Source organism: Heterocephalus glaber, unplaced genomic scaffold (genome assembly GCF_053883595.1).
Source record: "Heterocephalus glaber isolate CG9 unplaced genomic scaffold, H.glaber_assembly_v1.0 deba00001457, whole genome shotgun sequence".
Classification (NCBI taxonomy): Eukaryota; Metazoa; Chordata; class Mammalia; order Rodentia; family Bathyergidae; genus Heterocephalus; species Heterocephalus glaber.
Window position 1 is genome coordinate 42,217,947 of NW_028258305.1, and position 26,804 is coordinate 42,244,750.

The 26,804-nt window shown below is 39.1% G+C and overlaps 1 protein-coding gene and 1 pseudogene across 18 annotated transcripts in view; both read left to right on the top strand.

Moving 5' to 3' along the window:
* Dtnb (dystrobrevin beta) overlaps positions 1–26,804 on the top strand; it is a 334,007-nt gene that overhangs the window by 260,818 nt on the left and 46,385 nt on the right. For 15 of the 17 annotated variants that reach the window (XM_087216210.1, XM_087216215.1, XM_087216216.1 and 12 more), the window contains 2 exons: positions 2–91; positions 4,143–4,230. In XM_087216210.1, the coding sequence (XP_087072336.1) occupies positions 2–91; positions 4,143–4,230 (178 nt within the window). The remainder of the gene's footprint in view (position 1; positions 92–4,142; positions 4,231–26,804) is intronic. The other 2 variants (XM_087216209.1, XM_087216220.1) reach the window with 1 other exon arrangement.
* LOC147827063 (mortality factor 4-like protein 2) lies at positions 9,135–25,531 on the top strand (annotated as a pseudogene). Its single transcript, XR_015453033.1, has 2 exons — positions 9,135–23,702; positions 23,802–25,531. The product of XR_015453033.1 is annotated as a mortality factor 4-like protein 2 (transcript).

Consider the following 26,804-nt stretch of genomic DNA (forward strand, 5'->3'; position numbering starts at 1 on the left):
GGTTACAGTATAGCCAGGACATGCCCAGTCCTTTGGCCGATGAGCATACGTTGATAGCCTCCTATGTGGCCCGTCTACAGCACTGTGCACGGTCAGTGGTAGCACAGCAGCACCAGGCGGGTGGCCAGGGCTGACTGGGGGGAGCAAGAGCTGTGTTTCCTGGAGTTGCCAGTGGGAGAAGCTCTCAAGTGGGGGTGTTTTTGTACAGCCACCAGCTACAAATGGCACCGTTAAAATAATTGCCGAAGCATTAGTTTCCACAAGAGAGGGATCCTTGGTGAGCCTAGCACTTACCTAAACATGTAATTAGAAAGTCTCCTCTGAAGTAAGGTTTGGTCTTTGCAGATTATACTGGAAGAGTGTGTACACCTCTGAAAGATAGAGTTCCAAAGATGTGATATTTACAGAGGTATTTCATGCATCCTCTTCCTGTTCATTCTTACCTATATAATGAAATCTTTCCATTAACATTCAAAGTTTAAGGCTAATAATCCCATAGATACCAGTTGTCTCATATGGGGAGGGGGCTTCGGTACCATCACCCTATTACGTCTGTACCATCACCCTATTACGTCTGTACCATGCTTTATCTCTTAGCAGAAATCTAGCATTGTTGATTGTTTAAACCACTGATTTTCAACAGTGGGATCAGATCTTTGTCACCTCAGAGGCTTCTTAACAAATTGTATATACCTCTTCGTATTATTATAATTATATGTATTATAACAATCTCGCCTCTCTCACCTTGAAAACTATTATGATAATGACTTGCTGTGGATGATCCCTTCATGGGTTGGGATAGAAAAGTGTTCAATAACCACTAACTATAGCAGAGTTAACCATTTTTTTAAAAAGTTGATTCCAAAGTGCTGTTATACTCAGGCATACCCACAGCCTCCTATCCACTCCGTGTTCATATCTTCACCATTCCGAGAGCAATAACAAATAAAGTTTAGATAGCCTAAAGTATCTCTCCCTTCTGCACAGCTGCAAAGAGGAGTTACAGAGCCAAACAGCTTGTAAAGCCATGCTTTGAGATTCTTAAGAGAGAGAAAAACATAATTTATAAAGTACTGCATACGTAAAAGACAGGCCAGAGCCTTAAACTTTGATCTTAGTTTTGTCCATAGCATGTCTTTGGGAAAGTCATTTGAGCTCATTCTTACTCTCCATGATAAGAGGAATAGTCAATGGGGAAAACATAACATATGAAAAAGACTTTTTCATATTGTACTTTATACTACCTCTTGTAGTTTCTGGAGGAACTCTGTGGCCCTCCAGATTCCCAGATGGGCTTAATGTAAGCCTGTTGTATAGGAGGGAGGAAGGGCCTGATAATTACGTCATGTCACAAAGGGCATCTCCTCATCCTCCGGATGGTTTCTGCATGCTTGTCCCAGCCTTTTGGTCTCTGAAAGTAGAGTTGTTTTACCCTAGGCAGGACAGATTACTTTTTAATAGCAAGAGCAATTGTCCAAGGTGATTTAAAGCTGCTACAGTAAAAACAGCAGGAGAATCTTGGCAGAGATTACAACCCGATATTTCAGCTCACAACAGTTTATGGTAGGTTTAGTCAAGGTCCTTAGTCCCATTGCCTCAGGGCTCCCTGATCCACGCGGCCCTGAAGGAACACGAGTGGGCGAGTGCTGCGTCTCTTGATTCATAGTTTAAGGAATGGAGCTCTATACTTCCTTGAAAAAGTCAGAAATTTCCTGGCTAAATCTGAAAATTAAGTCAACACAAACAGAAAAATAAGGAACCTTTCTAATCGCCCTCATAATTTTCATTGACTGTGAAACCTCTTATTAACACAAGATTCTACTTTCTGGCTAATAAGTAGGGTAATAAAGCCACCATGTCATCCACACATGTGTAAATGGCATATAGGATTGACCTTCCGAGGGGGTGGGATATGCTCGGGGAGAGGAGCTCCTTTGCACAGAGGAACTCACTGTGCCCTTGCCTTTTTTCTTTTTTCTTTTTTGGTACCGGGGATCAAACTTGGGTCCTTGCACTTGCGCAGCAGGCGGTGAAACCACTGAGCTAAATCCCCAGCCTGCCCCTTGCCTTTTTACATCCCACTTTTTAGGCTGTCAGTCCCTCCATAATATTATCTACTTGTTTTGTTAATTATTCATTTTTGTTATTTTCATTTAAAACATAATTATCTTGTTTGAGACAAACACTTTATGGCACAAAACTTATAATTCAGCTCTGACCATAGGGCCTTTAACCTATACTATTAAAGCCAACTAACTGATGGTAGCATAATCTCAGTATGAGATCATCTTTGGAAGGGACAGTCATGCATCCTGGAAACCCACATTTGGACACCTAAAATCATAGAATGTTAATAAATTTTGTAGATAAGCAACTTAAAGCGCATTTTTAAAAAAAATACTGAGTTAAGCTTAGTAGAATTGGCCACAGAGATAAAAACATAGAAAGTTTATTTTTTTTGAAAGTTTATTTTTAATCTAGAAAAAAATACAGTTGATTCTATTCAAGAAAAGGTCAGGGCCAGGGATTTAGCTCAGTGGTTTTGCCACCTGCTGCGCAAATGCAAGGACCCAAGTTGATCCCGGGTACCAAAAAAAAAAAAGGAAAAGGTCAGAAAGATCTTTATTGATTTAACTAAGTCTTCCACCTGGGTGTGGTGGCCCACACCTGAGGCAGGAAGATTGTCATGAGTTCAAGGGCAGCCTAGACTACATAGTGAGTACAAGGCCAGTGTGAACTACATAGTGAGACCCTGTCTCAATAAACCAAAAAAAAAAAAAAGTTTTCTCAGATCCCCCTCAGTCATTATAACAAGATTTGGTGAGTATTAGACTTAATTCTTACATATTACTTGTCATACTACCAAATTCCAATCAAGGGTTTTGGAAAACTTTAGGGCCAAAGTAGAGCCAAGCCACAACAGCCTTCTCTGGTCAGTCTCATCATCACCATTGTTGTAAAACTTCTGCCAGACTTAAAGAGAATTATGTAGCCACAGTCCCTGTTAACGGAGGGCTGCTCTAATCTGGGTAAACAGCAGTTGACATAAAATGCTACACTAAAGTCAAGTAATGGAATTAACATGAGAAAATGAAAACAAAGTCTTTGTAAATAGAGAGGGATGGAGGGATTGAAGGGAGGGCAGGGGAATGGGGAAAAAATAAGAATCAAGATTTATTAAGTAAAGGTACAAATTTCCAGTGATTATTGTCATTATATTTTATGCTTAAAATGTACCAATAAAGTTAATTTTTTAAAAAAAGAAGTCAAGTATCTGGATAGAGTGAGTCTGCTACTCAAGACCCCTGCTTTCACTTAGGTGCCACATCATCCCATCTGAGTAGATCTTTATGTTTCTAGAATGGTGACACTCTTGTTAAAGTAAGAGTAATGGATAAAACTAATTCACTCTAAGAGAGGACTATAGTTATAAAACAAACATTGTAAAAAGAAGAGAAATCTTCTTCAGCTTCACAGTGTGTTTGTTCAGCCCTGATCAGGGTTCCCTACTTTTTTTTTTTCAGCTAGTGGTAATTATACTATTTCTTAGCCTTCTATTTTTCATGATGCTATAGTTTTCTTTTGGTCTTTTTTTTTTTTTTTTGGTAGTGGGGATCGAACTCGGGACTTTGCGTTTGTGAGGCAGGCGGCAGAACCACTGAGCTAAACCCCTGGCTTCCTTTGGTCTTCTTCAGTTTAAGATCTAGGCCTAAAAAGTCATTAGTTTCCCCAAACATTTGGTTAGAAATCCCTTAGACTTTGTAGGTGCTGTATCTTTTCTCAGCCCTTTTTTTTTTTTTTTTTTGCAGTACCTGGGATCGAACTCCGGTCCTTGTGCTAGTGAGGCAGGCGGCGGAACCACTGAGCTAAATCCCCAGCCCAGCCCTTCATTTTAAAAGCACCCCCTTCTGTACTGTGAGAGCAGGGAGATGTGCTACTGAGGAGGAATGACACATGCAGCCACATCATTTTCTCTGAATTCCCTTTTTGCTTACAAAACCATTAGTATCTATGACCCAGGCCATCATTTCTTTTATTATCATTCTTATTTAGAAGATTTTTTCCTATTTGTTCTTTGTAAGAGTGGAGCAAGAGTTGGGGATGTTTAATAGACACCTGTTGAATTTTTATCTCCTCGGCAGTGTCCTGGACAGTCCTAGTCGACTAGATGAGGAACACCGGCTTATAGCTCGCTATGCTGCCCGATTGGCTGCAGAAGCAGGAAATACGGTAAGTGAACAGGAGAACCAGGAGAGGAGCAGAAATTAGCATTACTAAAGTATACAAATTATGTAGGGGAATAATACTTGGGGGAGTGGGTACCTCAGGGACAAAAGGAAGAGGATAGATTTAGGGATGAAGGAGACTTCAATTTTACCTTTAATTTTCTCTCTCTCCTTTTTTTTTTTTTTTTTTTGAGCTAGGATCTCGTTATGCAGTCCAGGTTGGCCTCGAACTCACTATGTAGCCTAGACTGCCCTCAAACTTGCAGTGATTGATTCTCATGCTTCAGCCTCCGCAGTGCTAAGATTGCAGGCATGTGCAATGTTCTCTTTCTTTAAAAAAAAAAAGAACCAAAAACTTGGGCTACAAATTGCAAATTGCAAGAATGAAAGAAGGGACATCACTACAAATCTTACAGACATTTACAAAGATAAGGAATATTATGAACAACTATTTTGTGTGTGTATTAAATTCTTTTATTGGTACATTGTAGGTATACAACACAATTACATTTCTCATTGGAAATTGTACCTTTATATAATGCATCTTGGTTCTTATTTTTTCCCCATTCCTAGCCCTCCCTTCACGCCCTCCACCCTTCCCTATTTACAAAGACTTTATTTCCATTTTTTCCATTTCTCATCATTTTTCCTTTCCCTTCTTTCCTTTCCCCTACCCCTCCCACTACCCCTGCCCCTTTGGACCTTTTCTTCCTATTTTGCATTATCCATTATTCATTCTAATCATTGGTACATTTTAGGTATACAATATAATGACATTCATCATTGGAAATTTGCACCTTTTCATAGTCTCTCTTGGTTCGTATTTTTCACCCTTGCCCAGCCCTCCCTTCAACCCCTCCAGTCCTCCCTATGTACAAAGATTTTGTTCCTATTTTTCCATTTTCTCATATTAATCCCATTCCCTTCTATCCTTTCCCCTAGCCCTCCCACTTCCTTCCCCTTTGCCCCTTTTCTTCCTATTTCACATGACCTATTATACATTTAGTCCTTATTTACACTTTCAGTTTCTCACACCAGAGAAACTATTCGGTATTTACACATGTGTGTCCTATTTATTTCACTTAAGAGTATTGCCTCAATGTGCATCCATTTAGCTATAAATGTCTCTAATTTCTCATTTTTTATGGCTGAGTAGTACTCCATTTTATTAAAAAACCACATTTTCTTTATCCAGTCTCCAGTTGATGGGCATTTGGGCTGTTTCCAAGTTTTAGCTATCACAAACTGTGCTGCTATGAACATGGGCGCGCAAATGTCACTGTGGTATGATTCTTTTAATTCTTTGGGGAAGATCCCCAGCAGTGGAATAGCGGGGTCAAATGGGACTTCCAGTCCTAGTTCTTTGAGGTATCTCCATACTGATTTCCACAGTGTTTGCACCAGTCTACACTCGCACCAGCAGTGGAGCAGGGTTCCTCTTTCCCCACAGCCCCGCCAGCATTTCTTATTGGTTAATTTCATAATAGCAGCCATTCTTTCTGGAGTGAAGTGGAATCTCAGTGTTGTTTTCATTTGCATCTCTCGAATGACCAGTGATGTTGAACATTTTTTCATGTATTTATTTGCTATTTCTACTTCTTTGTCTGAGAAATGTCTGTTCATTTCAGATGCCCATTTTTAGATTGGGTCTTTAAATTTGGGAGGTCTGATCTTTTTAAGTTCTTTATAGATTCGAGATAGTAGACCTTTGTCTGAGGAAGAGCAGGTGAAGATTTTTTCCCACATTGTGGGTTGTCTCTTCACACTGCTGGTGGTTTCTCTTGCTGTGCAGAAACTTTTTAATAAGAAGAGATCCTATTTGTTGATTGTGCTAGTTCACGGGCAACTGAGGTTTTGTTCATAAAATCTTTTCCTACACCGATGTCTTCAAGGGTTCTACCTAACCTCTGTTCCAACTGGTTCAGAGTTTCTATTTTAATATTTAGATCTTTAATCCATTTGGATTTTAGTTTAGTGCATGGTGAGAGATATAGGTCTAGTTTTAATCTTTGCCAAGTTGAAACCCAATTTTTCCAGCACCATTTATTAAAGAGGCTATCTTTCCTCCAGTGAGGGTGTTTGGCTCCTTTGTCAAAGATGAGATGGCTGAATGTGTCTGGTGTTGTTTCTGCATCTTCTAATCTGTTCCACTGGTCCTCAAGTCTGTTTCTTTGCCTGTACCATGCTGTTTTTATCACAGTAGCTTTGCAGTATAGTTGCAGGTTGGGGATTGTGATACCCCCTGCCATGTCTCTGTTACCTAGAATTGCTTTTGCTATTCTGGGTCTCTCCTTGCTCCAAATGAATTTTTGGATTGTTTTCTCAAGGTCTATGAAGTATGCTGCTGGGATCTCCATTGGAATTGCATTAAATCTATATAGCAGTTTTGGAAGTATGACCATTTTCACTATATTAATCCTTCCTACCCAGGAGCAGGGGATGTCTGTCCATTTTCTGATATCATCTTCAATCTCTCTTTTCAGAGTGCCATAGTTTTCAGAGAAGAGGTCTTTGATTTCTTTCGTTAGGATGATTCCTAGGTATTTCAGTTTTTTGGATGCTATTGTGAAAGGAATTATTTGCCCTCTTTCTCTCTCAGTGAGTCTGTCATTCATGTAGAGGAAAGCTATTGATTTTTGTGTGTTGACCTTGTAACCAGCTACTTGACTGAATTTGATTATTAAGTCTAGAAGACTTTTGGTGGAGTTCTTGGGGTCTTCTATATAGAGTATCATGTCATCTGCAAATAATGACAATTTGACTTCTTCATTTCCTATCTTTATGCCTTTTATTTCTTTCTCTTGTCTAATTGCCATGGCTAATGTTTCCAGAACTATATTGAACAAGAGTGGTGATAGTGCCCATCCTTGTCTTGTTCCTGATTTTAGTGTGAAAGATTTCAGTTTTTGACCATTTAGTATGATATTGGCTGTTGGTTTTTCATAGATGGCTTCTATTAGTTTGAGGTAGAGACCATCTATTCCAATTTTTTGAGGATTTTTATCATAAATGCATGTTGGATTTTGTCAAATGCTTTTTCTGCGTCTATGGAGATAATCATATGGTTTTTGTCCTTGGCTCTATTGATATAGTGTATTACATTAATTGATTTTCGTATATTGAACCATCCCTGCATCCCTGGGATGAATCCCACTTGATCAGGGTGTATGATCTTCTTGATGATCTTCTGCATTCTGTTTGCCAGTATCTTATTAAGGATTTTTGCATCTATGTTCATTAGTGAGATTGGCCTATAGTTCTCTTTTTCAGTTGGGTCTTTCTCTGCTTTGGGGATCAAGGTGATGCTTGCTTCCAGGAAGGAATTTGGGAGTATTGCTTCCCTTTCAATTTCATTGAAGAGTTTAAAGAGTAGTGGCAGCAGTTCCTCTCTAAATGTCTTGTAGAATTCAGCAGTGAAGCCATCAGGGCCCAGGCTTTTCTTAGTTGATAAGTTTTTAATTACATTCTCAATTTCATTGGTTGATATTGGGTTGTTCAGAATTTTTAGGTCTTCTTCATTCAACTTTGGTAATTCATATGTATCTAGGAATCTGTCCATTTCTTCTGTGTTGTCCATCTTATTGGCGTATAGGTTCTGGAAGTAGGTATTGATGATCCTCTGTATTTCTGCTGGGTCTGTTGTCATTTCACCCTTTTCATTCCTAATTGCATGAATTTGGGCCTTTTCTTTCCTTTTTCTGACAAGGTTGGCTAAAGGTTTATCAATTTTGTTGATTCTTTCAAAGAACCAACTCTTGGCTTCATTGATTTTTTGTATCATTCTCTTAGTCTCCATTGCATTGATTTCTCCTCTGATCTTTATAATTTCCTCCCTTGTATGAGCTTTGGGTTTGTCCTTCTCTTCTTTTTCTAGAAGCTTGAGGTTCAGCATCAGGTTGTTTAATTGGGGTCGTTCTGTTTTCCTAATATGCGTATTCACTGCTATGAATTTCCCTCGTAAGACTGCTTTCATTGTGTCCCATAGATTCCGATATGTTGTATTGTCATTGTCATTTAATTGAAGGAACTGTCTGATTTCTTCTTTAATTTCCTCTGTGACCCATTGGTTATTCAGAAGTGTGTTGTTCAATTTCCACATTTTTATGAAATTTTTTGAGTTTCTTTTGCTATGGATCTCCAATTTCATCACACTATGTTCTGATAATATACAGGGGATGACTTCAATTCCTTTGCACTTACTTAAACATGTTCTATGTGTGAGTATGTGGTCTATTTTTGAGAATGACCCATGTGCAGCTGAGAAGAATGTGTATTCTGATTTTGTGGGGTGGAAGACTCTGTAAACATCTGTTAAGTTCATTTGTTCAAGAGTTTGATTGAGTTCTAGTATTTTATTACTTATTTTTTGTCTAGTTGATCTATCTATTTGTGACAGTGGGGTGTTGAGGTCCCCCACTACAATTGTATTAGTGCATATATGACTTTTCATGTCCATTAGTATTTGTTTTATATAGTTGGGTGCACTAGTGTTTGGTGCATAGATATTTATGATTGTCATCTCTTCCTCTTGGATTGTTCCCTTTACAAGGATGTAGTGTCCTTCTTCGTCTCTCTTAATCAGTGTTGGTTTGAAATCTACTTGATCTGCCAAGAGGATAGCTACTCCTGCTTTTTTTCGGGTTCCTGTCGCATGGAGTATTGTTTTCCACCCTTTAACTTTCAGTCTATGAGTTTCCTTTTGAATTAAGTGTGTTTCTTGTATGCAGCATATTGTTGGATTTTGCTTCTTGACCCATTCTGCCAGTCTATTTCTTTTGATTGGTGAATTGAGACCATTAACATTGATGGTTATAACTGAAATGTATTGACTTGTCATTGCCATGACTTTTTCTTTTTGTTGAGTTCTCCCCCTTTACATTTAATTTCTTGTCATGCCAGATGGGTTCATTCTGCTTTGCTTCCTGGGGTTGTGATCCTCAATGTCTGTTCCTAGGCTATTGTGTAAAATTCTTTGGAGTGCTGGTTTGGTATTCACGAAGTTCCTAAGGTGCTCTTTGTCATGAAAGTATATTATTTCTCCATCAATTCTGAAAGATAGTTTTGCAGGGTACATCAATCTGGGTTGGAAGCTGTTTTCTTTTAGGGCTTAGAATACTCCAAGCTCTTCTGGCCTTGATGGTTTGTGTTGAGAAGTCCGCTGTGATTCTGATGGGCTTTCCTTTGTATGTGATTTGTTTCTTTTCTCTGACTGCTTGGAGAACTTTGTTCTTCTGTTGTGTTTCTGGAATCTTAACAATTATATGCCTATGTGTAGATTTTTTTTGATCAAGGCTATTTGGAGTCCTATATGCCTCACTTATCTGTATGTCAAGCTCTTTTCCCCTGCTTGGGAAGTTTTCTGCCATTATTTCTGTGAAGAGATTTTTTTATGTCATCTGCACTCTCTCCTGTTTCTTCATTGAGCCCAATCAGTCTTACGTTATTCTTTTTTGCATCATCTAGCAGCTGCTGGATTGATTTCTCATGTTCCCTTATAATTTTGAAGCAATTTTTCTTTTCCTGGTCACTAATTGCAATCTTATCTTCTGTATCTGAAGTTCTGTTCTCACATTGGGTCATTCTGCTGTGTAGACTTTCAATGGAGTTTTTCATATCCTGGAAATCTATTTGCATCTGTTTTATGGATTCCATTTGTTTCTTATGTTGGGATTCCATCATGTTCCTCAGCTCCTCTCTAGATTTATTAATCATGTCTTGCACTAGGGGCACAATTTCTCCTGTTATCTGAGAAATTATTTCTGATTTCATTTTTTCCAGATCCCCTTTTGTTGCCAGTTCAGTGGGTCCAGGTGGTTGAGTGTCAGAGGGTTCCATCTCATTTCCCTTTGGAGTTGCTGTAGGTGATCTGGAAGTCTGGTTTTGAGACTTATTTATGTGTTTTCTCATTTCGACTGGGGCGGGGGCCTGTTATCGTCTGCACAGATTACCACCTCTGAGCTGGGTGAGGTTGGACAGGGGCTGGGAGCAGCGGTAGGGATGGTGACCCAAAAAGCCCTTTCCTGTGGGCTGGGAGCAGCCGGAGGGATGGTGGCCGGGAAACCCCTTCCTCTGGACCAGGAGCAGTGAGATGGTGGCTCAGAAGCCCCTCCCTCTGGGATGAACAACTTTTTGCCAATAAAAGATTGACAACCTAGATAAAAGGGACAAGTTTCTTGAAAGATACAAAGTAACAATAGTGACACAAAAACAGAAAAGTAGTTCTGTACCTGTTCAGGACATTTTAGTCATAATTAACTTCCCACGAAGAAACTAAGTGTGGTAGCGCACACAGGTGGTCTCAGCTCTCAGGGAGGCTGAATTTCAAGCCCAGCCTGGACACCTTAGCAACTTAGGGAGACCCTGTCTCAAAATTTTATAAAGGATTGAGGATGTAGCTCAGTGCAGAAAAAGCATTTGACAAAATATGGCACCCATTTATGATAAAACTTCTCCATTACTAGAGTATAAGGAGATTTCCTTACCTTGATGAAGAGAACCTACCAAAAATACTCTCCAGGTAATGTCACTTAAAGATTAATTTTTAAACATTTTCCCCTTAATACTGGTAACAAAACAAAAAGGTAGACTTTTACTACCGCTATTCAGAAGTTTTCAAAAAATTTAGAAGCCCTATGCAGTGCAACACAAGAAAAAGCAGTCTTTATTTGAGGATGATATGATCATATAGAGAGGGTTCTAAGGAACCGATGAAAACACTGCTTGAACGGATAAGTAAATTTATAACAGTGTTGCAAGATAAAAAATATATATAAAGAGAACTGGATGCTTGTATCTCAGTGGTACAGTGCTTTCCTAGCATGGATCTCCAGTATGACCAAAAAAAAAAAAAGTTTGAAAACTGCCAAACATTGCTAAGAGAAATTAAGGAAAATTACATGAATGGAGAAAAATGTCATATTTACTGATTGAAAAATTTGATGCTGTTAAGATGGCATATGCCTCTAAATTGATCTGTAGATCTATAGATTCCAGTCAAAATCCCAACAGACTTTCTTATAGAAATTGGCAAATTGATTTTAAAATGTATTTGGAAAAACCAAAGGAGCTAGACTAACCATAACAGCCTTGAAAAAGAAGTCCAGAGTTGGCAAACTCAACCCTACTTGGCAGCAAGACTTAAAGCTATAGTAATCATCTGAAATGAACAGACACTTCTCAGACAAAGAAGTAGAAATAGCAAATAAACATATGAAAAAATGTTCAACATCAGTGGTCATTTGAGAGATGCAAATGAAAACAATGCTCAGATTCCACCTCACCCCAGAAAGAATGGCTGCTATCAGTGGAGGAAAAGCAACCCTTTTCCACTGTTGGTGGGAGTGTAGACTGTTGCAACCACTGTGGAAATCAGTATGGAGATGCCTCAAAGAATTTGAATTAGAGGTCCCATTTGACCCAGCTATTCCCCCTACTGTGTATCTGCCCAAAAGAATTAAAAGAATAATAAAAAAAAGAATTAAAAGTGTCATACCACAGCAATATATGCACACCCATGTTTATAGCAGCACAGTTTGTAATAGCTAAAGCTTGGAAACAGCCCAGTTGCCCATCAACTGGAGACTTGACAAAGAAGATGTGTCTTTTTTATGAAATCGAGTACTACTCAGCCATAAAGAATGAGAAACGAGACATTTAGAGCTAAGTGGATGCACACTGAAGTGATACTCTTAAGTGAAATAGATAAGACAGCCATGTAAATATCGAGTAATTTCTCTGGTGTAAGAAACTGAAGTGTAAATAAGGATCAAAAGGCATAATAGATAATGTGAAATAGGAAGAAAAGGTCCAAAGGGGAAAGGGAAGTGGGTGAGGTTGGGGAAGGGAAAGAAGGGAATCGAATTAATATGAGAAAATGAAACAAAGTCTTTGTAAATAGGGAGGGGTGGAGGAGTTGAAGGAGGGCAGGGGAAGGGGGAAAAATAAGAAGCAAGATATATTATGTAAAAGTACAAATTTCCCGTGATGAATGTCATTATATTGTATACCTAAAATGTACCAATAAAATTAATTTTGAAAAAGAAAGGATGAATTGGCAAATGGACGAGCAAATAAACCAGAGAAATTGAATTCAGAGTAGCTATAAAATAGACTCACATGTGTACAGTCAAATGACTTAATACAAGGACACAAGGGCAATTCAACCAAGAAAGGAAAATCATTGTAAGAAATGCTACTGGTACAAGTAGGTATCTATGTGGACAAAAATGAATCTCTGCCCCTGCTTCAGGTGGTTATAAAGAAATCATTTTGAAATGTATTATAAACTTGAACATAAAATTTAACACCAGGAAGCTACCAGAAAAAAAATCACAGGAGAATTTACAGAACTTGGAGGGTTTCGCAAGCCATTAAAAAGAAAAAACAGGGGTGGGGATTTTTACCTTCATGGTTCCGCTGCCTGCCTTGCAAGTGCAAGGTCTGGAGTTTGATCCCCAGTACCAAAAGAAAAAAAAAACATAAATTGGTCCTATCAAATGTAAAATCTTTTGCCCATCAGAAGATACTTTTAAACTGGTACATGCCTATAATTTCAGCATTTGAGAAGCTGGGGCAGTAAGATTGTGAGTTTAAGACCAGCCTGGACTACATAGTGAGACCATGTCTAAAAACAAAAATTTTTTAAAGGTGCTATTAAGAAATAAGTAGGGAAGGCCGGGGATTTAGCTCAGTGGTTCCACTGCCTGCCTCTCAATGGCAAGGTCCTGAGTTCGATCCCCAGTACCAAAAAAAGAAAAAAAGAAATAGACAGATCACAACCACAAAGAAAATATTCTCAACCCATGTCTAACAAAGGACAGAATATTTAAAGAATTCCTACACCTCAGTAATAAAAAGGCAGCCCAACTCTTTAAAAAGGGCAAAAGACATAGACACTTCACAAAGATATACAAAAGGCGCTTAATATCATTAAGCATCAGGAAAATGTTACTGGAAGCCATAATGAGATGCCACTGCTCACCCACTAAAATAGCTAAAATGAAAAAGACTGACAGCATCAAATGTTGGCAAGACTGTGAAACAACCAGAATTTTCAAATGTTGTTGGTGAACATGTAAAATGTGCTACTTTGGAAAACTGTTCAGCAGGTTTTTTAAAGAGGTAAAATTTATCCTGTTGCCAACAATTCTACTCCTAGACATGTATCTAAGAGAAATGAAAACATGTTCACAAGAAGCTTTGTACAAGAATCTTCCTAGAAATTCTAATCATATTATCTGGGGAAAACCTATATATTTTTCTTTTCTTTTTTAAAAATTAATTTTATTGCTACACTTTTGATATACATAGGATCACATTCATCATAGGGAATTTGTACCCGTACATAATATATCTTGATTCGTCTTCCCCATTCTCCTCCCCTCCCTTCAACCCTTCTTCCCTTCTTCATTTACAAAAGCTTTGTTTCCATTTTTTTCCTTCTATCCTCAGATATTTTTCAACATATAAACAAAAAAAATGGTATATTCATACAGTGGAATATTACTCAGCACACAAAGGAACACAAAGTGATAAATGAAACAATATGGATGAATTAAAAATACTATAATGAGTAAAAGAAGCCAAACCCAAAAAAGTACACACTATTTTATTCCATTTACCTGAAGTTGTAGAATAGGAAAACTAACTTATGACAGTAGAAATCAGATCAGAAGTTGTTTGTAAGATTAGGGATATTGAAGGGAGCAGAGAAAGCCTAGATGGAGGGAAATCCTCTACATTTTAATAGTGTTGTAGGTTGTATGCATGTGCACATTTGTCAAAACTTGTTGAATGAAGTACCTAAGATCCAAATGTTGTATCTCAATTAAAAGAACCAAGAGGGCCGGGGATGTAGCTCAGTGTGCCATGCCTGCCTGGCAAGTGCAAGGTCCTGAGTTTGATACCCGGTACTGAAAAAAACAAGACATGAACCGAGCAAATGTAAGATTTGGATTGAGATGTTAAGTGGTTACCCAGGGATTTCCAATTTATTTCTTACAATTTTAAAATATTTGCAAAAAAATGTTTCCTCTTTTCCTTCTGTCTTTGCTTTCCTTGAGAAGTTGCATACATATTACTATTTACTCACCCCTTCAGCCCACACACATTCTTTTGATTCATTTGGCAAATTTTTTTTTTTCTGTGATGTGCCTGGTTGAATGTTCTGGTGGACAAATAATCCCTGTCCTGTTGGAACTGACAGTCTAGTGGCAGAGACCAGCATTAAACAAATGATTACTAAACTGCAAACTATTGTATATAATGGAGGAAAAATGCAGGGAGCCATGAAAAAGTCCTTGATCTGTTCTGGAGAGGAGTAAGGTAGGGGTCGCTTCCAAGAGAAAGGGCTGCTAGTGTTGAGATCTGAAAATGAGTGGAGAATTCAACTCCTGGGAAGTAAAAGAAACCTGAAAGCAAAGCAGTCCAAGAGCTGTTTTTGCTGCCACTGCTATCCCTGCCCTGCTTGGACTTCCATTATCATGAGGTTCTATGGGCAGAACTGTGATTTTGTGCAAAGTAGAATTGGAAATAAGATCCAAATGAACCAGGCCTCTCAAAGCACTGTGCCCTGAGTGGAGGCACGGTGTAGAACACTGCTGTGCACCAGCAGAGAAAAGAGAGCTATGGGCCTCCTTCTCCTATTGGAGGAAGAAGTCTTCCCTGAAAATTTAAAACTTTAGACCTGTCTATACTTGTGTTGGACACATTTATATTACTTCCCAATCTGAGAAACAGGTGAAATTTTTTTCACTTTTTATTGGTTATACAGATTAATGGCCTTCATTTTGGCAGATTTGTACTGCGCATACCATACTTTGATCATTTCCACCCACCTTGTCCCACTCCCCTCCCTAGTTTTACATTTTTGGCATTGTCAGTGTGTATAATATATTTTGAATTTTTAACATAAAATTAACCCCAGGGCAAAGGAAATCAAATAAACAAAAAACTGCAGGGCATCTGGCAGAAGCAGGATGCAAATCTTCGGAAGCTTACATTTTTCTTAGCAGTATTCTCACAGAAAGAGTCCAGCTAAATATGAACTCCTGAGACTCCTGAGCTGACCTATAAAATTACTTCAGATATTATTTATTATAAAATAACTATGTTTAAAGACCTAAGAGGAATTAAAAGTATGACAAAAGAAAACACTTTCAAAAGACCAGAGTTAAAAATAAATCTGGCAAACTCATAAGTTTTGGGGGGTTTTGTTTGTGGGGTTTTTTGTTGTTTCTGTTTTGAGGGTTGGTTGTTTTGAGTCAAGGTCTTGTGTTGCCCACACTGTTCACAAAAACCTGGGCTCAGGTGATCTTCCTACCTTGGCCTCTCAAGTAGCTGAGACTGCAGGTGTGCATGCTGCTATACCTGGCAGACTTCCTTAAATTGCTCAAAAACTCTTGATATGTTAGATGTCAGATCAGACACAGCTAAAAGAAAATTTGTGAAGTGGAAAATATATATTTAAAGAATTCCCCAAATAATACTGAGAAGTGAAAAATCTAAAGCAGAGTTTTCAGAGATAGAGAATAGAGAATCAACAGTCATCTAATTGAAATCCAAAAAAAAAAAAAGAAAGAAAGAAAATAGAATTAAGATGAAAAATGAACGGCTAGGATATAACTCAGTGGCACTGTGCCTGCCTAACAAGCACAATGTCCTGAGTTCGATTCCTGGTACAAAAAAAAAAAGAATCAACAGCTGAGCAGTTTCCATGTATTTAAGACAGGAGTCCTCAGATTGAAACATTACAGTCAGTCCAAAAATGGGTAAATAAAAGCATTTTCACCCTTAAACATATCATAGTACCACCGCAGAATACAAAAACAAGACGCTCAAAGGGCAACCAGAGAAAAATCACATTACCTACAGCCGATTGGCAGTTAGAGTTCTCCACAGGAACAATAGAACAATTTCTTCATAAAGGAAAAGTAATTATTTAAAAATTAAACAACGGAGCCAGGGATTTAGCTCAGTGGTTTCACCACCTGCTGCGTAAGCGCAAGGACCCGAGTTCAATCCCCAGCATCAAAAAAAAATTAAACAACTGAGTACATCCAGTGGTGCTGATATTTATGATAAATCTTTAAGAATTCTTATGAAAAGAGACAGTTAAACATTTTTAGTATACTGAAGGGAGAAAAAACTTTCTGACAAGGACAGAAAGGTCACAGTGAGATTCTTGCCAAACAATAAAAAATAGCTAATGTTTATTGAATGCTTACCATGTGCCAGCCATTATTATAAATAATTTGTATGTATTAACTAATTGATTATTCATAACAGTCCTGTGAGGAAAGAGCCTGGGAGAGATAAAGAAACTACCCAGGGCTTCAGAGTTTGTTGGTGTGCAAACTGGATTAAGGGTGAAGATGGATTAGGGATGCTCTTCCTTCTCTCAACTGCTGAGATTTAACTGTTGCAGGTTGGAGTTCTAGAGGAAGGAAATTAAACCTTGAAAGCTAAGAATGAGATGAGAAGAGGGAAGACCTGAAGCCAAAACTGGAGGATGAGTAAACTTTAACCATGTGCCCGGGGCATTCAGCATAAGTAAAGGCCCTGGGGTTGAAGGTTGCAAGACAAGAACACAGGAGCAATACTGAGTGAAGTCAGGCAAGCCAGTTTATGCAGGACAAATAAGTGTATCAGTCTTAGCAGGTTGTACCCATTGTGTTCATTTCTTAGGGAAATAAAGTTATAAAAGCTGCAAACGGAGATTTTTGATTTGTTTCTCCCCCCCTTCCCCCCGAAAAAATAATTTATCCTTTTGGATTTGTTTAAATTTTTAAATCTTTTTCTTGAGGTTCTAACATCAGGTTGCATTTCTGGCTTCAACATTACAACTCAAAAGATACGTGAAATGGAACAGAATAGAAACAAGTGGGATGGGGGGAGTCATTATAGAATCAGTTAAATCTTAAATGTGCCCTCAATTAGTCACAGCTGCTTATTGTTTTAGATATTAAAATTCATAAGTTTGTTGAGATGGGCTGCACTGTCCTTGAATTTTAATAACTTTTTAATGCCATTAGATATCCTTGTTGACCTTACATAGTGCTTTTTAAATACTGTAAATAAAAGCTGCAAAGCCATTTGACCCTGAGATCCTGGTTTTCCCTTGCCGCAAACCAAGATAAGGCTGTGTACACCTGATAGTTTCTGATGCATGTCTCTGATTCTTGGCAAAGTGATGATTGTTAAGATGGTTTTGAGACTAAATACCAATATGGTCCCTTTCATCTTCAGTTTATTTTACAGAGTCTAGTTATCTTATAAATATTAGGCCTCTTAGGAAGGATTCTTCCTGGCTAGATTTCTGTGAAACAGAAAACATCTAATCCTCTAGTCACACACCAATACAAGTGTTTTGCATAAAGTGGGTATAGTGCTCAAAAGAATTTATTTATAGTCTGCCAGATAGGCTCTGTATTGATTTTTTCAAAGACCTTCCACAAAGAGACTATTAAATCATCTGGGCAACCAGCAGTGTACCCTGTAGAGTGTAGAGTGCGTCCCCTGACACTTTTTCAGACTGATCCTTGAAGAATGTCACTTTCGGTTCCTTGGCTGAGCTGGGAGAGCTAATTTGTTTTCTTGAAGTACCTGGGTTCTTTTTTTTTAGGCCAAAACAAAAAACTAATGTGTGGTAAATTACAGTAGTAAAAGCAAATTCTTAAAAGTTTCATCACAAATGTCACCAGTATTGGATATAACAAAGATGTTTTGTTTACCTTTAGGATTTTGTTTGGGGCCGGGATGTAGCTCCGCGATGCAGTACGTGCTTGGCAAGCGCAAGGCCCTGAGTTTGATTCCTGGTAAGGGTGGGGGGCAGATTTTTTGTCTGGTTTTTGGCAGTACTTGGGATTGAACCCAAAGACCACTGAGCTGCATCCCCAGCCCCTTGCCTTTTTAAAAATAATTTAGAAAGAAGGTCTTGCAAAATTTCCATTTTAGCCTCAAGCTTGCAATCCTCCTACCTCAGCCACCTGAGTAGCTGAGTAGCCACTACACCTAGTTCAGTGGGTTGGTTGGTTTGATTGTTTGTGAAAAAGTTTAAAACTCGGTTTGGAAAAGTGAGAGGAAGGAAAAACTATCCCCCATTGTCACATCACCTCTCATGTAGACACTTTTGAGAGACTTTTTCCATTCCCAGGCCTCATAGCCCATCACCTCAGCCTCAGCTTCATCCTCGCAGCTTCTTACACTTAGAGATTACCAGTGTCCATGCAGTGTTTTCGCTCATTTAAGACTACCAAGCCCCTTAAAATAGTCAGTGTTAGACCTGAGCATATATTACATTATGATCATTTGTGAAGCTTTTTTTTTTTTTGGTACCAGGGATCGAACTCGGGTCCTTGTTCTTTCGAGGCAGGCAGCGGAACCACTGAGCTAAATCCCCGGCCCTGTGAAGATTTTTAAAACATGCAGATCCTTGGCTTTGCCTTAGACCTACTGAATGAGAACCTCTGGGTTTAGGGTCCATCAATCTTTACTGGAACAAAAAAAAAAGAACAATAAAGTCCCAGTCTCTGATTTACAGCTGGCTCAGGAACCACGGCCTTAAATGGTGTTATTGGATTTTTGAAAGAGGTTAATAATCCACAGCCTTCAGTCTCCGTGAGGTTGGAGGGTGGGGTGACTTCCCTGCAGTATAAAGACAGTCTAGAATAGAAAAATGTCAGGCACATCATCCTGCCAAGTTCATGCAGATGAGAGAGAGCCTCTGGTCTTTTTAGGAGGCTACAGAAATGCATTCCAGTGAATTAATTTGCTGGTTGTGTCAGCTTTCCTTGGTTTTTTAACTTTTGACCAGAGGTCATGTTTCTTATCCTGTGTTTTTCATTTCTCCATCTCATTAAGGTGATGCGGCTCTGTAAGTCTCCTTACAGAGCTATTCTCTGAGAGAATACCAGTGTCTATCAGAGGAAGGGAGAGGCATCTTGTCCTTCCTAGGATTAAAGGGACTACAACTAAAATGGGTCCCTCTCTTTGGACCCTTTATTCTCACATATTAAAATTTTAATACTCATAATATGCTCCTCTGGTCCTTTTCCCCCCTTTTATTTCACTGGCCTTGATGGATCATCCATTCAACCAAATTGTTGCATTCATCATTAGGTACTTGGTTATTTAAATGATCTCTCACCTTTTGTCTCCTGTACTCATTCATCTTACATTCTATGGTATTTAAGAAGTCTTTTTCCTCTAAATGTTACCCTGCATAACTGCTTTGGCCTAATTATAGAAATAATAGCTACGATTGTGAGAGCTTTTTTGTATCTATAGTAATGGGCTCGATGTTTTAGAAATATTACCTCTGGACCTCAGAGCAACTCTGGGAGATAGATATGATTTCCAATATGATTTTATAGATGAAAAAACTAAGGCACATGAAAATTAAATCATCTTATCCAAGGTCCACAGGTTAGACTTAAGATTTAAATGTAGGGTTATGTGACTTCGTGTATGAATGCGGGATCCTTTACTTCTTGGAGATCATTTTCCATGTTTACAATTCGGTATACACAGCCACTGTTTCTGACTTAGATATAACCAATGTTTTGGAGTTTTGGTACTAAGTAAATTTGTTACATGTTCTACAATGCCCAGGGTATTGTCTGTTCCAAGGTAAAGAGTTCTCATTGCTTAGAGCAGTGTTACAAAACATGGATGCGCATTGAAATCACCAGAGAAGTTTTTAAAACTACTGTTGTCTAAGCTCACTTCTAAAGATTGTAATTGGTTTTCGATAATACAACCTACCCACTGGGATGTTTAAACTCTCTCCAGATGATTATAGTGTGTGCCCAAGGTTGATAGCCATAGAGCAATGTTTCTGTTTCAGGGGATAAACCAGAATCACCTGACCCACTAGCTGTGCCCTTCAGTTGAGATCCAGTAGTTTCAGAAGCAAAATGCAATAATTTCAGTTTCTCTGTTAGTCCCTCGAGTTCTTCTCTGGAGTCTGTCCATTGGTAAAACACTTAACTTTTACTGTTTCACGCCATGTTTTACCCTCAGTAGGATCTTCATTAGCTCACTGTGAACTAGAAAAGACTAAATGTTTTCAGGACTTTAGTCAACTTGTGAAATAAATCTCTGGCCTTACTTAAAAGTTGCAAAATCTAAACCTTGATGTTTCCTTGATTTCTTATAGCTGGCTGGTCTGGAATAGGTTGAGGGGGGAAAACCTATTAGGAAAACACTGGAAAGGTACATGTCATCACTTTTCTAGTGAAATTACAGATTAAAGGGCCGGGGATTTAGCTCAGTGGTTCTACTGCCTGCCTCGCAAGCACAAAGTCCCGAGTTCAATCCCCAGTACCAAAAAAAAAGAAATTACAAATTAAAAACCTTCTCTAGACCAGGGATTTAGCTCAGTGGTTCCAGCGCCGGCCTGGAAAGTGCAAGGTCCCGAGTTTGATCCCCGGTACCAAAAAAACATTCTCTATCCTGACTTTCCAGGATATCTTGCTTACATTTTCACAGTTTAGAAGAAACTGCCGGTGGTTGTTGAAGTAATACTTGTGATATTCAGTTGTCTTTGTAGTGTAAGACCGCTGTCCTTAAAAGACGCTCCGAGGAGCTGACTATAGTGAAGCACACCCAGGGATCCCAGCGGTGCCTCCAGAATGTAAGACCAAGGGCCTTACCAAATGCTCCAAGGAGCTGGAGTGGACCACACCCGGGGATCCCAGCAGTGCCTCCAGAATGTAAGACCAAAGGCCTTACCAAATGCTCCAAGGAGCTGGAGTGGAGCACACCCGGGGATCCCAGCGGTGCCTCCAGAATGTAAGACCAAAGGCCTTACCAAATGCTCCAAGGAGCTGACTGCAGCGAAGAACACCCGGGAAGGAACACACTGACAAGTTGGAAAGTGAAACAGACCTTAGTCTGGCCAGACAGCACTCCCAAAGCAAAGTAGCTTAGAGAGGCGATCAGCCCAGAATCCGAGGCTCTTTTTATAGGGGGTTGCAGGGAAGTTAACAGGCGAAATTTACAGAAGAGGGAACAAAGGTTAGTGGTTTTACATTTGCATGTTAATTAGCCTGACATGTACTGATAGTCAGCAGGTGCTTTGTAGATTGTTCTATAGATAGTGGTGTCCGGAACAAAGAGTTGGATAATTATGGCTGATATGGATCTTATCTAGTGTCCTGGAACTAAGAAGCATTTACTCACATTCAATCACAGTTGGGGCTAGGGGAGTTTTATGATTACAGAGTTATGCAGTCCTACAGCAGAGAAGATTTCCATTTCTTCCTTAGGTTTCAGGTTTTACTGGTTGAAAACAACCCTGACTTTGAATTTGATACAGATGTGCAACATTTTGGTTCTGTAAAAGTTTTGTCATGGCCCTAATAAACTTTCTATTTAGTACTTCAAAGCTGATAGAGAAGCTTCTTGAAAGAACAAATTCTACTAAATGATAGGAAAGAATTGTTAATCCCAGACAGTTCCATTGTCCTCTGCCGTAACTACATGATTGTTGAGTTGCCAGCATCCACGTTTGTCACCAGTGAGGATTTGTCATGTGATGTTGCTTCATTAAAGCTGTCAGTAATTTTACCAAATAGTTATATAACAATGATGAAGTGAGGCTGGTGGCACACACCTATAATCCCAGCACTCAGGAGGCTGAGGCTGGAGGATCACCGTGAGTTTGAGGCCAGCCTGGACTACATTGTGAGTTTAAGGCCAGCCTAAAACTACACAATGAGACCTTGTCTAAAAAATAAAAATAAATTTTAAAAAGATGGAGCCACTAGTATGGAAGAAATGTGACTTTAGAAAATTACAATAACTTACCCAACAAAGTGCCGCCGACCTATAGTCCCAGGTACTTGGGAGGCCAAAGTAGGCAGATCACTTGAATCCAGGAGTTCAGGGCCAACCTGGGCCATATGAGACCATCAAAAGGGGCGGGGGGCAAATCAAAACTTACAGATTTTTTATGTTGCTAAAAAAATTGAGACAAAGGGTCTAGGATCAAGTAAATTCTCCTATGATACCTGTGGGTAATGCTACTTTTTCTACCACTGCTATATTGTGGGCAACCCAGAGTCCATCTCTAGGGTTATTCTGAACTCCATGGGAAATGGTTCCAACTGGTACTTTGCAGTGAGCCTCATTGAACAACAAGTTGCCTCAGGATGTTCACTGAAGGTTTAGGCTGGCTCTGGATCCGGAGGAAAGGTTCCAAGAATAAAGCTGTCCTGTGCTTTTTAGAGAATGAAAAGGATAGCTCTTGTGCAGTGACCACTGAGTTGAAGCTTCACAGGTCTCATTCCACTTGACTTAGGACCCCTAGGAATCCAAGAGTTCATCACTTGCCCTGAGGATCTCCAGGTTACAGCAAGGCCCATGACTGCATAAGCTGCTGCTCAGTGGTAGCCCTCTAGTTTGACCAGAAGTTGTTCAGCTGGTTCAAACTTTTTTTTTTTGAGACATAGTCTCACTCTGTAGTTCAGTCTGACCTTGAACTCACAGTGATCCTCCAGCCTCAACCTCCTGAGTGTTGGTATTACAGGTATGTGCCACCACACTCAGGCTGGCCTTGCACTTGTGGTAATCCTCCTGCCTTACCCTCCCAAGTGCTGAGATTACAGAGTGTACCACCACACCTGGCTATAGAGGTGGTTAAAAATACTTGGGAGGTCGTGGTGGTGCATGCCTATAATCCCAGCACTGGGTAGACTGAGCCTAGAGGATGGCTGTGGGTTTGAGGCCAACCTACACTACAAAGTGAGACAGGATGTACCGGGGCTGTGCTGGATGGCGTGTCTGACGCGAGCTCGGGTCGGGTAGAGAGTAGGGGGTGGTAGTCACGGGTGGTGAGAGAAGGAGGCAGCGAATCACTTACAAATGGTGCCCAAGCAGGACCCGAAGCCCAAGTTCCAGAGGGTAAATGAGTACTGTGCTTTCATGGGCCTCTTCTTTATGAAGCAAAGTGTGTAAAGGTTGCCATAAAGGACAAACAAGTAAAATACTTTATACATTACAGTGGTTAGAATAAAAATTGGGACGAATGGGTTCCAGAAAGCAGAGTACTCAAATATGTGGACACCAATCTACAGAAACAGCGAGAACTTCAAAAAGCCAATCAGGAGCAATATGCAGAGGGAAAGATGAGAGGGGCTACTACAGGAAAAAGGACATCTTGTCTGCAGCAGAAAAATCCTGAAGTGAAAACAAAAAAGAACAAACAAAAAACCCTAGTAATGGAGATGGTGGCAGTACCAGTGAGACACCTCAGCCTCCTCAGAAGAAGAGGGCCTGGGTAGATCCTACTGTTGAAAATGAAGAAACATTTATGAACAGAGTTGAAGTTAAAGTAAAGATCCCTGAAGAGCTAAAACCTTGGCTTGTTGATGACTGGGACTTAATTACCAGACAGAAACAGCTCTGTTTACCTTCCTGCCAAGAAGAATGTGGATTCCATTCTAGAAGACTATGCAAATTATAAGAAATCTCAGGGTGGGCCGGGGATTTAGCTCAGTGGTTCTGCTGCCTGCCCTGCAAGCGCAAGGATCCAAGTTCGATCCCCAGTACCAAAAAAAAAAAAGAAATCTCAAGGAAATATGGATAATAAGGAGTATGCTGTTAATGAGGTTGTAGCAGGGATAAAAGAATACTTCAATGTGATGCTGGGCACTCAGCTCCTGTACAAATTGGAGAGACCACAGTATGCTGAAATCCTTACCAATCACCCTGATGCACCCATGTCGCAAGTGTACGGAGCACCACATCTACTGAAATTATTTGTACGAATTGGAGCAATGTCAGCCTACACACCTCTGGATGAGAAGAGCCTTGCTTTATTACTGAATTATCGTCATGATTTCCTCAAGTATCTGGTGAAGAATTCAGCAACTTTGTTTAGTGCCAGTGATTATGAAGTGGCCCCTCCTGAGTACCATCGAAAGCGGTGTGAGGCACTCTCACCAGTGTTTGGATCTCTGTCAACACGTTTTTGTTCCTGGTCCTTCTCTTGTACAAATGATGTACTTTGAAGATGTTAGTGTGTAACAGAGTTGATGTTTGTTTTGATTTTAAAATAAAAGGGGTTGAAGCTCCTTTTTTCTTTTTTCTTTTCATTTCAAAGTTGCTACCAGTGAATTCAATGATGGACAACAAAGAGACATGGTGTAGTGTTTTATTGCCTAGTTGACAAAGCTGCCTTTGAATGCTGGTGGTTCTATTCCTTTGACACTACGCACTTTTATAATATATGTTAATGCTATATGACAAGATGCTGTGATTCCTAGTGCCAAAGGTCCAATTCAGTGTATATAACTGAACACACTCATCCATTTGTGTGTTTTTTTTTTTAAACGGTGCTTAAAGAGCCCATCCTTTGCAAGTCATTCATGTTATTCCTTAGGCATTTTCTCTTTGCTCAAATTGTTGAAGAATGTTGAATTGTTTCATGGTTTTTGTATTTGTGTCTAATGCATGTTTTAACATGATAGACACAATGCATTGTGTAGCTACAGTTTTCTGGAAAAGTCAGTCTTTTAGGAATTGTTTTTCAGATCTTCAATAATTTTTTTCTTTAAATTTCAAAAAAACAAAAACAAAAACAAAGTGAGACCTAACAAAAATTTAAGGTGGTGTCTTCTGAAGTATATTGGGGTAAACTGACATTGAAGTTTTCTATAATTTTCATAAAGTGTTTCAGCAAAGAGAACATACAGGATAGATAAAGCAAATGCAACAAAGTCTTAATAGCTGTTAAATCTAGTCATGTGTGAAAGAAAATAGGTTCATACTTTTTTCTTCTATTATCTTTATCCAGTTTTAGGATTAGCACAATGTTGAGTTCCTAAAATGAAGGGAGAAGTGTTCCTTCTTTTTTCTGCTTTAATTGTTTGATATAATTTACCAGTTAAAATGTTTATGAGCCTGCTGTTGTCATATAGGTAAGTTTTCAAGCTAGGAATATACTTTCTTTAATAGGTGCTATTCAAATTTTATATTTCCTCCAGAGTTAGTTTCATTAATTTGTCTTCCAAGGTACTTCTTAGAAGTTGTCAAATTTATTTCAAAAAAGATTTTTGTAATATGCTTTCTATATCCTTTTAAATTCTGTAAAATCTGTAGTAATGTCTCCTAGATCTTAATATTGTAATTTTAAAAATGTATAACTGATATTGTGTAACAGAAAGAAAAGGTCTAAAAGAGCAGGGGAATTGTGAGGGGTAGGGGAAGGGAAAAAAGGGAAAGGAAAAAATATGAGAAGAGGAAAAAAATGGAAACAAGGTCTTTGCAAATAGGGAAGGGTGGAGGGGGTGAAGGGAGGGCAAGGGAAGGGGAAAAAAAATAAGAACCAAGAGACTCATGTAATGGTACAAGATCCCAATGATGAATGTAACTGTATTTTATACCTAAAATGTACCAATAAAGTTAATGGGGAAAAAAATAAAATAAAATAAAATGGGGAACCATAAACAGGGTAGCTACGTCCCTTAACATTTCTTTCAATACACTTGTGTATAATTCTGTGTAAGACCACACCTTTTGAGTTCAGGTCTTGTGGAGCTCCAGGTTAGCTCCTTGGCAGGAAACACTCCACCTGATGCAAGCCCAGCTTCCCCTTTCAGTTTTTTGCAATTTAATGAGGACTTTAAAACTCTTGTGATACAAGAACACAGAATTCCTCTTTATAATTTTTCCAAATTTTTATAGCTGTCTTGCCGTTAACAATTCAGAGGCAGTTTATTCTAAAAGTTAATCTCTTTTTGAGTCTCCAGCTGATTTAACTTGGGTTTCATAGAATAGCAACTCTTATGAATGACATAGCAAGTGCCAGTAGAAACAAGCAGTCTTGTTAAGCACACAACCCAACTGATAGAAGCAGCAGTATATGGGGGAATACTGGAATGTAGGCTGTGAACCATGGACCAGGGGCAAAAGACACTGTTCTCCAGGGGAGTGAAGACAGGACCTGTTATGGTGTTACTGTGTTTGCCAAGTGGAGGTCACTTAGGGGGCTGTGGATTTTTCTGGGCCTTACCTGCTCCAAGTGCTCCAGGCCCTGAATCTTTCCCTGGCCCTGGAAGCTTCCTCGAGTTTTAGTGGCATGAACATATTGCCTTGACTACAGAGGTACCAGGATTTCACTATGCCCCAGAGCTGTAAGCCTTCCTTGTAAGCATCACAGTGCTTATTTGACTTTCAGATAATTGTAGTTCTGGCTCTTCTACTTGTTAGATTTGTGCATAGAAAGTATATAGTAAGTTTTTAAAGTAAAACTGAGTTGTAATAGCATTTATAGAGCTACTTCCTATATTATGTTAAAACCTTACCACATCACTTTCAGTAAATATTCCCACTTTACAGACAAGAAAATGAAAGTGTAGTAAATAACACAGTCATTTGGCCAGTAAATAGCAAAGCTAGGACTCCTAATTAGTCACACTATTCCCATTCCTATCCCACTATAGTAAATATCCACTTAGATCCCAAAGCAGTATTATATACTTACCTATTTTCATAAACTTTAGAACTATTTTTGCTGTACAGGAAAATTCCAAAGATGGTACAGAGTTCACTGTATTCCATATCTAGTGTCCCCAA